Genomic DNA, 16,434 nt, shown 5'->3' with positions numbered 1-16,434 from the left:
AAGGAGGCCTATCAGGCCACTCTGGCTTGTAGGTCTCCGGAGGTCATCGACGGGTATCGGCAGGCCAAGCGAGCCGCGGCTCGTGCTGTCGCAGAGGCAAAAACCCGGGCCTGGGAGGAGTTCGGGGAGGCCATGGAGGAGGACTATCGGTCGGCACCAAAGAAATTCTGGCAAACCGTCCGGCGCCTCAGGAGGGGGAAGCAGTGTCTCACCAACACCGTTTACGGTGCGGGTGGAGGCCTGCTGACCTCAACTGGGGATGTCGTCGGACGGTGGAAGGAATACTTTGAGGATCTCCTTAATCCCTCAGTCATGTCTTCCGAAGAGGAAGTGGAGACCGGGGACTCGGTGGCTGGCTCATCCATCACCCAAGCTGAAGTCACTGAGGTTGTTCGCAAACTCCTCGGTGGCAGGGCTCCGGGGGTGGATGAGATCCGCCCTGAGTACCTAAAGTATCTGGATGTTGTAGGACTGTCTTGGTTGACACGTCTCTGCAACATCGCGTGGCGTTCGGGGACCGTGCCTCTGGACTGGCAGACCGGGGTGGTGGTCCCTCTGTTCAAGAAGGGGGACCGGAGGGTGTGTTCCAACTACAGAGGGATCACACTCCTCAGCCTCCCGGGTAAGGTCTATTCCAAGGTACTGGAGAGGAGAATCCGACCGATAGTCGAACCTCGGATTCAGGAGGAGCAGAGTGGTTTTCGTCCCGGTCGTGGAACACTGGACCAGCTCTATACCCTCCATCGGGTGCTCGAGGGTTCATGGGAGTTTGCCCAACCAGTCCATATGTGTTTTGTGGATCTGGAGAAGGCTTTCGACCGTGTCCCTCGGGGTGTCCTTTGGGGGGTGCTCCGGGAGCACGGGGTCCGGGGCCCTTTGCTCAGGGCTGTCCGGTCCCTGTATGACCGGAGCAGGAGCTGTGTTCGCATTGCCGGCAGTAAGTCAGACCTGTTCCCAGTGCATGTTGGACTCCGCCAGGGCTGCCCTTTGTCACCGGTTCTGTTCATAATTTTTATGGACAGAATTTCTAGGCGCAGTCAGGGGTCGGAGGGTGTCCGGTTTGGGGACCACAGGATCTCATCTCTGCTGTTTGCAGACGATGTTGTCCTGATGGCTCCATCAAACCCGGACCTGCAACATGCACTGGGACGGTTTGCAGCCGAGTGTGAAGCGGCTGGGATGGGAATCAGCACCTCCAAATCCGAGGCCATGGTTCTCGACCGGAAAAAGGTGGCTTGCCCTCTCCAGGTGGGTGGGGTGTCCTTGCCCCAAGTGGAGGAGTTCAAGTATCTCGGGGTCTTGTTCACGAGTGAGGGAAGGATGGAGCGTGAGATCGACAGGCGGATCGGTGCAGCGGCTGCAGTGATGCAGTCGCTGCATCGGACCGTTGTGGTAAAGAGGGAGCTGAGCCGAAAGGCAAAGCTCTCTATTTACCGGTCGGTCTACGTTCCTACCCTCACCTATGGTCATGAGCTTTGGGTAGTGACCGAAAGAACAAGATCGCGGATACAAGCGGTCGAAATGAGTTTCCTCCGCCGTGTGGCTGGGCGCTCCCTTAGAGATAAGGTGAGGAGCTCGGCCACACGGGGGGAGCTCGGAGTAGAGCCGCTGCTCCTCCAAGTCGAGAGGAGCCAGCTGAGGTGGCTCGGGCATCTGTTTCGGATGCCTCCTGGGCGCCTCCCTCGGGAGGTGTTTCAGGCATGTCCCACCGGGAAGAGGCCCCGGGGAAGACCCAGGACACGCTGGAGAGACTATGTCTCTCGGCTGGCCTGGGAACGCCTCGGGATCCCCCCGGAGGAGTTAGAGGAAGTGTCTGGGGAGAAGGAAGTCTGGGAGTCCCTGCTCAGACTGCTGCCCCCGCGACCCGGCCCCGGATAAAGCGGCAGAAGATTGATGGATGGATAAGAGTTTTGTTTATAAGAGTGTTTTCTATTAAGAGTTTTCTATAAGTTATCTGTTCTTTTACTTCTGTATCTACTTTGCGTTGCAACAACGAAATTTCCCCAGTGTGGAACAAATAAAGGCTTATCTTATCTTATTTTATCTCAACTTATATTTACAGTTGAGGAAATACCTCTAGAAGGTGTGTTACGTCACAAGACCAACCAGGAAGTGACATCACAACCGTCGCCAAACCGGTCAAACGAGGGCAAAAACATCGGATACAATGACAAAGGCATCTCATGACCTCTTGGGCTTTGTCAAAGCACTGGAGGTCAAAGCACTGGAAGAACAACTTTTAGGACTATGACAAAGTCTGGGGAATAAAGTCTGGCGGTAATGCGACACTCGGCTGTCGACCGCCATAAAACAACAACAACAACAACATAATCACGTGTATCCACTGTCACGCCCCCCCACGTGTAACCATGGACACGCGTGATCCCGGCTCAACGTTGCGGCATGTTCCGTGACGTCATGAAGCACACGCCCCCCCTCGCGCGCCCGCCTCCTTGCTGCGTCAGAGCTCGGTATAAACCCTCGCGCGTCTCGCCCCGTGTGCTCATCCACCGGCTTTTCACGGACCCGAAACAGCCCCGCAACTCGAACCACAGGTACGACCCGCCCGCACGCACGTGACCCCCCCCGCACGCCGTCCCGCACGCTCACACCGCGCCCCGCAAAACGCCCGCTATTTTTTTTTTTTGCGCCGCCCGCGTGCGTTTAGTTCACCGCCAGCGCCGTTAGCATGCTAGCTAAACACACCGGAGCCGATTAAAACGCCCGACCGATTATTTACCTTTTATTTGTGATTGATTTAATGACGTCAACCGTGATTAAAAATGATCATTAAATGGACGAATAACGCGGGGTTTATGAATTAAACATTGGACTTAAAATGCACGGACGTTGATCATTTATAATAGATGTCAGGTTCGTTATTTGTAATTTAACCCCAAAAGCGTCTCAAATGAGGAACACGAGCTGGGCTGATCGGGTTTTTCAATAATCGTGATTATTCAGGGCAATAAATAATCGTGAGAAACAATAAAAATAAAATAAAAAGGTAATTGTGGCCTTTTTAGAAGTGTTTTTTGTTTTAATTTAGCTCAAAAAACAGACATAAATGTAAAGAACTTTATTTTTTCGGGCTGTTTTGTGTCATATTTAACTTTGTTTTGAAAGTTGAAGTGAGATTTCACTGTTTGGTCACAATATCAATAATGTCAGTCGTGAATTATCGTTTTTCCTCACAAATAATCGTTAAACTAACGTTATATGGCGACGTACCGAAACACGACATAAGAAATAAGACTTCTTCTGATTTATAGCTGGAAAAACATGGCTGGATTTTAGAATTTCAGTTAACCTTATGTATTTATTTATTTTCAGTAAAATTAATTAAACTAAATGGAATTATCGACTCGCACGGTTCCTCTCTGTTTTAATACTCTGTAGTAATAGTAGTAGTAATCTCGCCAAATAAAGTCGTGTAATGTAGTAAAATATATATAATAAAGATGATAAATGTTCCTGAATCACATTTGGCATCACATAATTCAATATTCTGGCACCGACATGATGTTTTCAGACGTTCAGAGTTGTAAATTTGCACTCAAAAGCTTACATTTTTGCACAATTTTTACACTTTTTGACTGTAAAATGGATGAATTTGAGGTGGAGCGTGTTCAATGGTGGTTCAGGTTCAGGGTTGGACGTTTGGCAGTGCGATGAAGCTAGCTGTGACGCCGGAGAGTCTTATTTTAGCCGCAGGTGTCGTGATCCTCTGTGGGTGTGTTCAGCTCTGGACCAATGGCGTCCCTCGAGCAGGAGGACCGGCACTTCGGGGTTTGAACCAGGGTGACTTTTGTTGACTCTGCGACTGAAGTTCTAAAGTTCGATTACCTCTTGGCTTTATTTTCTGTCTGTGTCTGGACGTAAATGCACGAGTTTGGGAAGGAAAAGCCAGTAAATGTACTTTGTATTTGGAAATGATGCACAAAATCCTGTATTTTTAAAGTATTCGAGCTGCAGATGGTGATTGGTTTAGTGGTCGACAGTCAAACGATCATTTGTATTGGACATTGAGACTTCTTAAATACTTAATAAACCAAGTAAAGGTTGAAATGTGTCGACTGAAAGCTTCTAGACGGTGTAAAATGTGTGAAAATATGAAATGGTTCATTACTTTGATGTAGTAATGCCACTTTTCAGGGAAAGTGAAACGGAAATGGCCCAAATAATTGCTTTTAACGGTAAAAATTCTGATTATTATTGCCGACAGTTTTTAAAAAAGCAGTTATGAAGATGTGTACTGTAAGTTAATGATTATTTAAGATTGTTTGGTAATTGATAATTGTGATTCTCATAGTTTCAAGGACTAAAAGAGCTAAAACAAATTGTAATCGTGAACATTTTTGAAGCAAAATTGAGTCATTTATGCTGAACCTTTTTAATATGATATGATAAGTGTTGTTTTTAGTTTGGATGATAGTTGATTGAAAGTCAATTGCTTTTTCATAATCTGTCACTTCTCAGAAAAATCGTAACTCTGAAATTAACATCATGAAAACAAACAAAATTTAAGTGAAAACGAGCACGAGCCGGAGACGATCTGGTGGTAAAATTCTACAGAACGAGCCACGAATGATTGTCTTCTCTTTTTTTATCGCAGTAGTCAATTCTAGCTTCATTTTGGCTCGAGCTCTGGCGCTGGAGCAGAGCCAGACGTGGAGGACGATGGTCGCAGGTGAAAGCGAGGACAGAGGGCGCAGTGTTCAGACGTGTTCTCTGTGTGTCCAGCTTCAAAATGTGTTTTTATCACTGTCCGACTCGCATTCACTGAGAAACGAGTTGTATTTCGTAGTTGTACTTTGATTTCTCTGAGCGTTCTGGCCCAAACGGACTCAAACACTCACAGAGACGTTTCATAACAAAGATGGCCCCCAAACGGACTCTAAAACACTCACAAAAAGACGTTTCATAACAAAGATGGCCCACTCTTATTCTCTTAGCTTTAGTGTGTTGTCTTGTCCTCTTTTCTTCTCGATTTGTCGAGTTAAATCGAGCTTTATTTTACATTTTTAGTGATTTTTATACGAGCCGCACTTTGGGAACAGTTTTGGCTGAAATGTGCTAAATAATTAAACTGAATTGGATGAAGTTTCTTGAGTAAATGCGCCCGAACGACCCTTTTTTACTGTCGAACGACCCGTACAGAATAAGCGGCGTTGCGTTACTGAGTGTAAAGTCTGGACACTTGGAGACGAGATGTAAGACGGTTCACGGCGAGTGCGATGGAGCGCTGAGAATCGTCCGAGTTTAACTCCATAAATCATCTCCAGACTCGTTGTAATCACCGTCAGAACTTCAACCTGTTGTTTGTCATTAACCTGTGTAATTCACACTCGGTCCTTTTTTAAAGATGTCCCAAGAACTGTGTCCCAAGAACTGTGTCCCAAGAACTGTGTCCCAAGAACTGTGTCCCAAGAACTGTGTCCCAAGAACTGTGTCCCAAGAACTGTGTCCCAAGAACTGTGTCCCAAGAACTGTGTCCCAAACTATATAATTTCATCATGTGATTTAATATTTTGTTAGTAAATTTGACCCAGGTTAAAGTTTGTGTTTTCATCAAATACGCTCACTTTAAATCACATTTTCCACCTAATTTTAATGCAATTTTAGCTTAATTTGAGTTATAAAAAAAGGTCTTTTCTCAGCTCATGAGCTCATGACATGTTTTGGACCTCGTGTATAAACCAGTTAATTATGATTAAATTAGTTATTAGCGATTTACTTCAACAATTGATTCGTCTTTTGACCTTGAGCCCCACAGGAGGAAACCCCAAAATGTAACGTTGAGTCAAAGTGTTTCAGATGATGCTGGTCCGTCAGGAAGTCGAGCAAAGTGAAGTGATCGCAAACAAAAGTGGTTAAATGAGCTCAAAAATGCACAGAAACATCTGCTGTAAGCGTGATATTCTGTTAATTAATATAGTGCTTAAAAAACGGTCGTTGGCGAATACTTTGACGCCGTCGCTCTAGATAAAAGTGAAATCTCTGCACGTTTGTGGTTCGTTTTCTGTTTTGTGCGACGCTTGAACCAGTCGCAGACACATTCACAGCGCGTTGCGGACGCTTTGACCGCCGCGCGGGTCAAAGATGGTGTCAAGCGTTCTCTGGGCGACGCCACAAAAGGCAAAAGCTTGCCGGGATTAAAATGGCCGCCGCGTCATTGTCCGGCGTGAAAGGGAAGTTCGGTTCAGCGAAACGTTCAAATCCAGCACGATTCTGAGCGCGGCTTCAGCTCGCACTCTGGATGGGGAAAAGTTGCGTATTGTTTAGATTGTGGTGTTTTTTTTGCGTTTAATACTCTATATTTTTGAGTTTTTTTTCAAATCATTGCAAATCACAAGAGATTAATTCATATTTATGATAATTTAGCCCTACATTTTTCCTATAAAAGCTTGAAACTTCCTGTGTTCAGAGAGGAAAGTTTACAACATAACATTTAGTTCTTTTTATTCTTAATCTGCTCTTTTTGTAGCTTTTTTAAAATGTCTTTTTTTTACTATAGACTATAACCATTGACAATATGATATTAAACAGACATGTTTTAGCACACTTCTGTTTGATTTGCGTGATATCGTTCTAATATCGTTATCAGAAAACTTCATTTTTGTCACTGTCGCCGTCATGAAGCCCTAAGAGTTTGAGTTAGTTTAGAGTTAAATACCTTCTTCCTTGGTTTGAATATTCATTGTCGTTCTCCGCCCCCCCGCAGACACGTAACCATGAGGCGCGTGGTTCAGCTCGGCCGCGCTCTGCCCCGAGCCCTTCACTCCGGCCCCAAACTCTCTTCGTCCACCGCCGCCTCCAGGCTGAAGGGCGGCGCTCTCGCCTCCGAGGACATCTTCGCCCGCGAGAGCAAGTACGGCGCGCACAACTACCACCCGCTGCCCGTGGCGCTGGAGCGCGGAGAAGGTGAGCGTGAGGGCGGGGCCTCGTGAGGGCGGGGCCTCGTGAGGGCGGGGCCTCGTGAGGGCGGGGCCTCGTGAGGGCGGGGCCTTGCGAGGGCTTTTCCTGACCCGCAAATGTGTTCAGCAGGTCCAAGTCTTCAGGGGGGAAATGTCCTCTGGGAAATGGAGCTCTCAAAATGAATATAAGAAAAGATCTAAGCGTCGTCTGTAGGGTCGCCTCGAGGGTCGTCTGTAGGGTCGCCTCGAGGGTCGTCTGTAGGGTCGCCTCGAGGGTCGTCTGTAGGGTCGCCTCGAGGGTCGTCTGTAGGGTCGCCTCGAGGGTAGTCTGTAGGGTCGCATTGAGGGTCGTCTCGGGGTCATCTCAGGGGTAGTCTATAGGGTCGTCTCGGGGGTGGTCTATAGGGTCGTCTCGGGGGTGGTCTATAGGGTCGTCTCGGGGGTGGTCTATAGGGTCGTCTCGGGGGTGGTCTATAGGGTCGTCTCAGGGGTGGTCTATAGGGTCGTCTCAGGGGTGGTCTATAGGGTCGTCTCAGGGGTAGTCTATAGGGTCGTCTCGGGGGTGGTCTATAGGGTCGTCTCGGGGGTGGTCTATAGGGTCGTCTCAGGGGTGGTCTATAGGGTCGTCTCAGGGGTAGTCTATAGGGTCGTCTCGGGGGTGGTCTATAGGGTCGTCTCGGGGGTGGTCTATAGGGTCGTCTCGGGGGTGGTCTATAGGGTCGTCTCGGGGGTGGTCTATAGGGTCGCTCTCACTACACTCGTGCTCCTCAGAGTGTGGGACAAGTCCACCTGGTTTGAGGCCCTCAGAGCAGCTGTCGTGTTCACACTGGCCCAAACTCACTGCTCCCAGAGAAAACGCTCCTCTTATCGTGGCACTGAAACTGAAAACACTTTCACCTCTTTACACTAAGTATTCCCTCTGAAGCCTCCACTCAACATATTTATAACTTTATTGGGTTTTATTTGATCGTACAGTAGAAATAATGGTTTGACTTCTACCGTAGCCTGTAGTAGCAGCTCTAATGCTCTCCTTCTGGTCTCCTCCTTGTCTCCTTTTGCCCTTGTCTCCTTTTGCTCTTGTCTCCTTTTGCTCTTGTCTCCTTTTGCTCTTGTCTCCTTTTGCTCTTGTCTCCTTTTGCTCTTGTCTGCTCTTGTCTCCTTATTGTCTCCTTCTGCTCTTGTCTCCTTTTGCTCTTGTCTCCTTTTGCTCTTGTCTGCTCTTGTCTCCTTATTGTCTCCTTCTGCTCTTGTCTCCTTCTGCTCTTGTCTCCTCCTTCTGGCCTCCTCCGTCTGGTCTTCTTCTGCTTTCCTTGTCTCCTTGTCTCCTTCTGGTCCTGTCTCCTGGTCTCGTCTCCTTCTGACCTCCCTCCTCCTGGCCTCCTTCAGGCATCCATGTGTGGGACGTGGAGGGGAACCGCTACTACGACTTCCTGAGCGCGTACAGTGCCGTGAACCAGGGCCACAGTCACCCGAAGATCGTGTCGGCCCTGACGGCGCAGGCCTCCAGGCTCGCGCTCACCTCCAGGGCCTTCTACAACGACGTCCTGGGAGCCTACGAGGAGTACGTCACCCGGCTGTTCGGATACGACAAAGTGCTGCCCATGAACACCGGTCAGTGTCCAGGAAGAGGCGGATTAAGTCTCAAAATCACATGACGGTTCCTCCTTTCTGACCGGCGGTTTCCTTTCAGGCGTGGAAGCGGGAGAAACGGCGTGCAAACTGGCTCGCAAATGGGCCTACAACGTGAAGGGGGTGCCCAAGAACCAGGCCAAGATCATATTTGCAAGTAAGATGAGATTGAACATGCGTCATCATCGTTGACGTGTTCTCCTCAGCTGTGACGGACACTTCTGAAGGCAAACAGTCATTTTGAAGGGTGGGAAATCCAACGATGTCAACATGACTGAGTTTTGTCTTTTACCGCTGCATTCTGGGTCGTATCGGGCCGAGACTGAACCAAAACCAGGCTTTCCCCCAGAGCGTGACGTGGACGGAAAGCAAACGCAAAGAACCGCGAAATAACAGAGTACAAAGTCAATAAAAAGTCATCGTATCGACTAATACTTTGACTCTAATTCTGTGCATTTCCGTCGAGCGAATTTATGACAAAAAGTAGAGGTTTTTTGTAGAATAATAAAAGCTAAGCTTAAATTAATAAAGGCAAATGGAGATCCCAGAACCTCAAACCAGAAACAAACGTACTATCTAAGAAAGAAGCTCCTATTCTGCATCTGTTACAAAAAACATGCCTTTAAATGATGCACTTAAATGGCATTAAAAAAAACACAATTATAAATGACTGACAAAAAAATACTATTACCATATTTTCTGGAGTATAAGTCGCATTTTTGGGGGAAAATTTGATCAAATCCAAGACCAAGAACAGACATTTCATCTTGAAATGCAGTTTAAAATAATAACAGATTAGAGAACATGGTGAATAGGTGTACGTATGCTAACGCTAACACCTGCAGCTACATGACGTATGCTAACGCTAACACCTTCAGCTACATGACGTATGCTAACGCTAACACCTTCAGCTACATGACGTATGCTAATGCTAACACCTTCAGCTACATGAGGCACAGACAGAACTGTGGTAAGTGTCTGGTATGTTAACGTAACATATTAACAGTTATTCAGATAACTATAGCATAAAGAACATGCTAACAAGTTTAGCAAAGCATCAGTTTTACCCCAAATCACTAAATCCACTGAATTCTTCTTCCTCTGTGTCACTTCTAAACAACTCCACAAACTCCAGAGGAAGAGGAAGTGCAGATTCTTCTTCTGCGTCACTTAGAGCCTAGAGCGCCCTCTTGTGGTTGTCAGTGTGAAAATAACGAATAATATCACATATAAGTCGCTCTGGAGTATAAGATAAGATATTCCTTTATTGTCCCACATGGGCAAATTTCATTGGTGCAACGCAGGTAGATACAGAGGTAGATACAGAAGAAAAGAACAGATCACTTATAGGAAGTCTGAAAAACACTTTCAGTAGAAGATCTCCTATAAACAAAAACTCCCATAGACAAATAAATAAATACATAAATACCATTGCATGTGATCACGACAGTAATTGCACATGAATATGTGTCACGACAGCACATGGATTGCACATGAATTTCACAGTAATTGCACATGAATCACAACAGTAATTGCACATATGACAGAATTGCACATGGTTAGGTCAGTATTGCGAGTGTTTAGGACTAACAGTGTTTGTTATAAAGTCTGACAGCAGCAGAAGGAAAGACCTGTGAAACCTCTCCCTCCCACAGCGAGGGTGGATCAGTCTCTCACTGAAGCTGCTCTCCAGAGCGGACAGAGTGTCCTGCAGGGGGCGACACTCATGGTCCAGCATAGATGTGAATCTAGCCAGGACCCTTCAGTCTCCCACCTCCTGCACCGAGTATAAGTCGCACCCCGGCCAAAACTATGAGTCTTTCATTTTCGATCAGATTTGTAAAAACGGTGTGTTTGCGTTTCCAGATGGAAACTTCTGGGGCCGGACGTTGGCGGCGATCTCCAGCTCCACCGACCCGAGCAGCTACGAGGGCTTCGGGCCGTTCATGCCCGGGTTCGAGCTCATCCCGTTCGACGACATCCCCGCGCTGGAGGTAACGCCGACCGCGCCGTTTGTCCAGTCCGTTTGCCCGTTTCCCGTCCCGAGTCCAACCCTGTCGTCTCTGTCCAGAAAGCCCTGCAGGACCCCAACGTGGCGGCCTTCATGGTGGAGCCGATCCAGGGCGAGGCCGGCGTGGTGGTGCCGGAGCCGGGATACCTCACCAGAGTCCGACAGCTCTGCACCGAGCACAACGTGAGGCTGAGCTACGACCAACGCCACACGCCACACCAGACTCTGACGCAAACGACAAACCATTCGATATTGCAGACCTGAAATTAACGTTCCAAGCCGTACTGTGATTTTCGGAGGATAAGTCACGCAGCGGAGTATAAGTCGCACCAGCCAAAGAATGCATAATGGAGAAGAAAAAACATATATAAGTTGCACTAGAGTATGAAATGAGGTTGCGAGTGTGAAAATAACAAATAATATAACATATAAGTCGCTCCGGGGTATAAGTATAATAAGTATAAGTCGCACCCCGGCCAAAACTATGAAAAAAGGTGCGACTTATAGTCCGGAAAATACAGTATTTAAAGTGTTCCTGCTCATCCAAACCAAAGCATGTGAAATGTTCTTAACCTCCATCTGACGCTATTGAGGAAAATTGTCAAAAAGTAGATAAACGTTAAGGAACAAAAGAAAAGGCTGAAAATCACCTCTTTTATGACATAAAAGTGCAGCTGAAGAAGAAACTCAAAACCACAACTTTAAATGAAATCAAACGTCTTCAAATCAAAAATAACGATTGCTGAACTTTAACCGCACGTTTGGCTCCTTCAGGTTTTGTGGATCGCGGACGAGGTCCAGACCGGCTTGGCTCGGACCGGGCGCCGTTTGGCCGTCGACCACGAGAACGTCCGGCCCGACATCATCACTCTGGGCAAGGCTCTGTCCGGCGGCGTTTACCCCGTGAGTCGCCGCCGCCGCCGTCAAAACCGCTCACTTCAGACTGTTTTTTGAATGTTACCGCCATCTTTAACCGCCTCGCCGTCGCCCCCTCCAGGTGTCGGCGGTGCTGTGCGACGACGAGATCATGCTGACCATTAAACCCGGCGAGCACGGATCCACGTACGGAGGGAACCCGGTGGCCTGTCGGGTCGCCATCGCCGCCCTGGAGGTGAACCACACGCACTGCATCGTCGCGCCGTCGCTCGCGTTCTTTTTTGAACTCGCGCGAAACGATATTTGAGAGAGTGGGGCGTTCCCTCGTCGGGATTTGTGTTGGCGCTCCATCTACTGGCGGCAGAAGGGATTACAAAGGGAAAATAAACTAAACCTAGTCATTGTTACTGTGAGAAATGTGCTAAATGTGTCTGAAATTTCATGTTGAAGTGTCGTATCAGAACACGAGTGCCTGAGATGGATTTACGTGACGAATAATTTACTACTTTGGATTGAAAAGCAAAAAAAAATTACTTTGGACAATTTTTCAAAACCCGACAGTGGCTCAGACATTATTCGCCACACAATATATACCAATTTTTAACATACTAAAAGGTCTGATTTGGTTATTTTTTGTGCTGTGGCGTATTTTCAACAAAAATCAGCGCGCCACAACTCAAAAAACGGAAATATTGTCTGTATTTTAATGCTAAACGTCCTATTCTGCAGCTAATGGGTCTGATTATAGATGATGCACTTCTCTCGTCTCCTCGCAGCTGTAAAAAACGTGATTCAGTCGATGTTTTATGGTCTTAAACGGCACAGGAGACGTCCGCATGTTTTCGTCGGGCTCCAGAGTAAGACGAGCTCGTAAACGGGGAAGCGCCGAACACGTTTGTAAATGAGGCTAAACGCTCTGCGTTTTTTTGAGCGGGAACCTGCGGCCGAGCACGTCGACGCGCTAACCCTGTCGCGCGCAGGTGCTGGAGGAGGAGCGTCTGGCGGAGAACGCGGAGAAGATGGGTCAGATCCTGCGGTCGGAGCTGAGCAAGCTGCCCAAAGACGTGGTGAGCGCGGTGAGAGGCAAAGGTCTGCTCAACGCCATCGTCATCCAGGAGACCAAAGGTAAAGCGCCGCCGAACGCCATCGTCGAGGCCAAATGTGACGTCTGCGATTGACCCAAACCCCTGGTGTTTTCAGACTACGACGCGTGGAAGGTGTGTCTGCGTCTCCGCGACAACGGGCTCCTGGCCAAACCCACGCACGGTGACATCATCCGCTTCGCCCCGCCCCTCACCATCTCCGAGCCCGAGCTGCGCAACTGCATCGACATCATCAACAAGACCGTCATGTCGTTTTAAAATCTCTGTTTTTTAACCACAACTACGGCGTTTGTCCTGAAGGTTCAAGACTCGTCCTGATCAGGTCGTTCTCACTAGTTTAGACTCACACATCGAGTCCTCTTAAACCACAACTACTGTGTTTGACCTGAAGGTTCAAGACTCGTCCTGACCAGGTCGTTCTCACTAGTTTAGACTCACACATCGAGTCCTCTTAAACCACAACTACTGTGTTTGTCCTGAAGGTTCAAGACTCGTCCTGACCAGGTCGGTCTCACTAGTTTAGACTCACACATCGAGTCCTCTTAAACCACAACTACTGTGTTTGACCTGAAGGTTCAAGACTCGTCCTGACCAGGTCGTTCTCACTAGTTTAGACTCACACATCGAGTCCTTTTAAACCACAACTACTGTGTTTGACCTGAAGGTTCAAGACTCGTCCTGACCAGGTCGGTCTCACTAGTTCAGACACATGGCACTTGTTGCGATACATCGTTATAATTTTGAGCCTCTTCATTAGCAGGTTAAGGGGCGTGGTTAAGGGGCATGGTTAAGGGGCGTGGTTAAGGGGCGTGGCTCGAGCTTCCCTCACATCAAAGCGTCTTTATTTCTGCTGTTCCGGAGTCTAGAGCGAACCACGTACGTCCGCCGCTCGTGGAGGTTTTGACCTTTCATCCCGAGCTCGTTAAACTTCATCCGCAGTCGTAGCTGGACCTTCCCCTGATTAGTCCTGACCCAAACGGTCGTTAGCTGCTGCGCTGTGGTCGCCTTTTGCTCTAGACAACTTTTGACCTTTTGAAATTGGCCTGTGACGAATCCAAAATGTGGTGAAACGGTCAAATCTTCAAGTCATTTTACCCTCTATTATTATCATTACTATTATTACTATTATTACTGTTACTATTACTACTGTACACAGAGGATCCAGAACATAAACCTGTATTTAATCTGAGATGAAGGAAACATTTTGTACAGGACAAACTGTATCAAAGTGTCTTAAGTTTTCACGTTTTGTATCGAAAAACATTGGGAATCATTATTTGTTCATCACAAAGTTTGTTACATCTGAGTTACTTTAATATTCAGTTTGAAGTGAAATCGTTTTACAGTTTCAGTATTTTGAGGTTTACTTTACTTTCATCTGCTGCATCTTAAACACCCACAGAAAATGGTATTTAGTTTTTGGTTTACTTTTCTTCTATTTACAAAGCGCTGCTATAAAACTTAAGGGAAGAAGCTGGATCCAGACGTGTAACGAACCGAGTCATTTGCTGAAATGACAGTTTTAAAGATGAGTTTTTGTAACTTTTCTGCTTTAATTTGTCCAAACGTCGCTAGTATTTGTTTTGTAGTTCTGCAAAAAGAGTATAAAGTGATATTTCTGCACTTTTAGAAGACAAACCAACACTTTTCCTTCAGTCCAGACTGTTCCAAAGTACTCTTAAAAGTACACTGAGAAGAAGGTGAAGGTACTCTTAAAAGTACACTGAGAAGAAGGTGAAGGTACTCTTAAAAGTACACTGAGAAGAAGGTGAAGGTACTCTTAAAAGTACACTGAGAAGAAGGTGAAAGTACTCTTAAAAGTACACTGAGAAGAAGGTGAAAGTACTCTTAAAAGTACACTGAGAAGAAGGTGAAAGTACTCTTAAAAGTACACTGAGAAGAAGGTGAAAGTACTCTTAAAAGTACACTGAGAAGAAGGTGAAAGTACTCTTAAAAGTACACTGAGAAGAAGGTGAAAGTACTCTTAAAAGTACACTGAGAAGAAGGTGAAAGTACTCTTAAAAGTACACTGAGAAGAAGGTTAAAGTACTCTTTATAGTTAAAACGCCTTTTATTATGATTGTATCTAATAAAATTAGAATTTAAATATAAGTGATTTCTACACATCCCAGTTTAAATACACAAACTAGAAAACTTAAATTATAAATGTACAATCAACTTAAACTTTATTAGCTTAGCAACTTGAATTATAATTTAATTTAGCCACTTTAATTATAACTGAAGTTAGAAACTTGATGTGTAGTTTAATTTTAGCAGATTTATTTTAAATTCACACATTTTAAACTATTTTATATATTATATTTTCCCTTTATGAGATGATTTTATTTAATTATTGCCACAGTGACATTTTAACTTGACTAAAGGTGTTTGGGGTTTGAACCACGGACCCTCCGGTTGCCGGGTAAACTCTTAACTCACTGCACCACTTCCTGACAGATAAAGTGTAATTGTGAAAAAAAAACTACGACAAAATTCCAAATAACGACAGGTTGAAAAATCCTAATATATTTATTGAACTTGTATAATTTTGTGCCTTAAATTTGAAGCAAACATTGAAATTCACCAGTTTTCATACGCGATCGTTTGAAGTGTTTGAATCTGTTAAAGTGTAAAATGTAATGTTACAATCCACTGTTCTAATAAACTACTGTAGCTGAAATATAAAGAGTTTGTTTATTTGGCTTTACAGTGACATCTAGTGGCCGTAATATGGAATAGATGCTTTTTCAAACCTTTTTTCTTTCATTAAAATGTCCCAGTTTGTCTCATGTTTATTCACATGTCCAGATAAACTGTTACAGCGCCCCCTCAGGACAGGAGGCTATTTTTTTTTTTAATCAGTTTTCCAGATAAATATTCAATCACACCCCAAATCTGCATATTCATATTGTATATAACAGATGTACTCTGTATTGCATGTATTTACTCCAGTACACACAGAATACATGACTAATGCAACTACTAAACCCAAACTGGACAATACGACATGTTTTATGACACTTTTATTTCAGGGACAGTGTTTATTAATAAACATTTCTGTAAAAAACATTTCCGTAAAAATACCAGAATTTGCCAAAAGGCTTTTTTTCATCTGTCGTCATGACAACTGTTACAGCCTTAAACTGGGTATAAAAAACAAGCAAAGATTTAGAAATATAAGCACTATTTACAGAGGACACTGACACAGGCGGCCTGCAGGGGGCAGCAGATACACTCATACTTTCCTTTAGAACATGGGACAGTTGTTATATATTTATATATTTTATATCTCACTATTGGACTTATTTCATTCTCAATTGTACTAAAAACAGGGTGTTTCCATGACAACAGTGACCTCTAGTGGTCCATAATGCAGTCCTGCTCCTGGACCACATTGTGAGATGATCAGTGGAAGTACAAATTGCACAACTCTTCAAAGTGTTTGTTCAAAGTGCGGCACGCGGGCCAGGATCGTCCTTCACCTGAAACACAAACGTGGCATTAGTGAGTGGATCATTTCACATTTTCATCACTGGAAACCGTAATATTGATCTAAAATAAGATTCCACTGAATCCTTCAGACACATTTCACCGTGACAAGCAGCACGTTTTAGTTTTAAAGTGGTTACGTGACATTTTAGAATCCACACGTGTCACTCAGGGGGCGGGGACAACAGACGAGGAAAAGAGTAAAATAATGACGAGGAAATGCCGTTGTAACAAGTTGATGGGGCAGAAAACTTTTAACTGCAGTAGTTCAAGTTAGAGTATTTAATCGTACACAGTGATCTGTGCATTCTTCAGGAGCCGTTCTTCAGGAGCCGTTCTTCAGGAGCCGTTCTTCTTGTTTGTGTTGCTATAGCGATGAAGCTGACTGAAGGAAGCGTGTCACTTACAG

General features: G+C 45.6%; 1 protein-coding gene across 1 annotated transcript; it reads left to right on the top strand.

Annotated features, from left to right (window-relative positions):
* The first annotated feature begins 2,472 nt into the window (after positions 1–2,472).
* LOC140368847 (ornithine aminotransferase, mitochondrial-like) lies at positions 2,473–14,565 on the top strand. Its single transcript, XM_072455980.1, has 10 exons — positions 2,473–2,555; positions 6,725–6,924; positions 8,304–8,528; positions 8,608–8,703; positions 10,413–10,540; positions 10,618–10,740; positions 11,332–11,460; positions 11,555–11,668; positions 12,414–12,558; positions 12,634–14,565. Exons 2-10 carry the CDS (start codon positions 6,735–6,737, stop codon positions 12,792–12,794), a joined length of 1,311 nt encoding a protein of 436 aa, XP_072312081.1. The 5' UTR covers positions 2,473–2,555; positions 6,725–6,734; the 3' UTR covers positions 12,795–14,565.
* The last annotated feature ends 1,869 nt before the right edge of the window (positions 14,566–16,434 follow it).

This window comes from Eucyclogobius newberryi, unplaced genomic scaffold, assembly GCF_026437365.1.
Source record: "Eucyclogobius newberryi isolate DKJ021-1_F unplaced genomic scaffold, fEucNew1.0.hap1 SCAF_20, whole genome shotgun sequence".
Lineage (NCBI taxonomy): Eukaryota > Metazoa > Chordata > Actinopteri > Gobiiformes > Gobiidae > Eucyclogobius > Eucyclogobius newberryi.
Note: the sequence above shows the minus strand (reverse complement) of the source record. Positions and strands in the feature narration are given on the sequence as shown.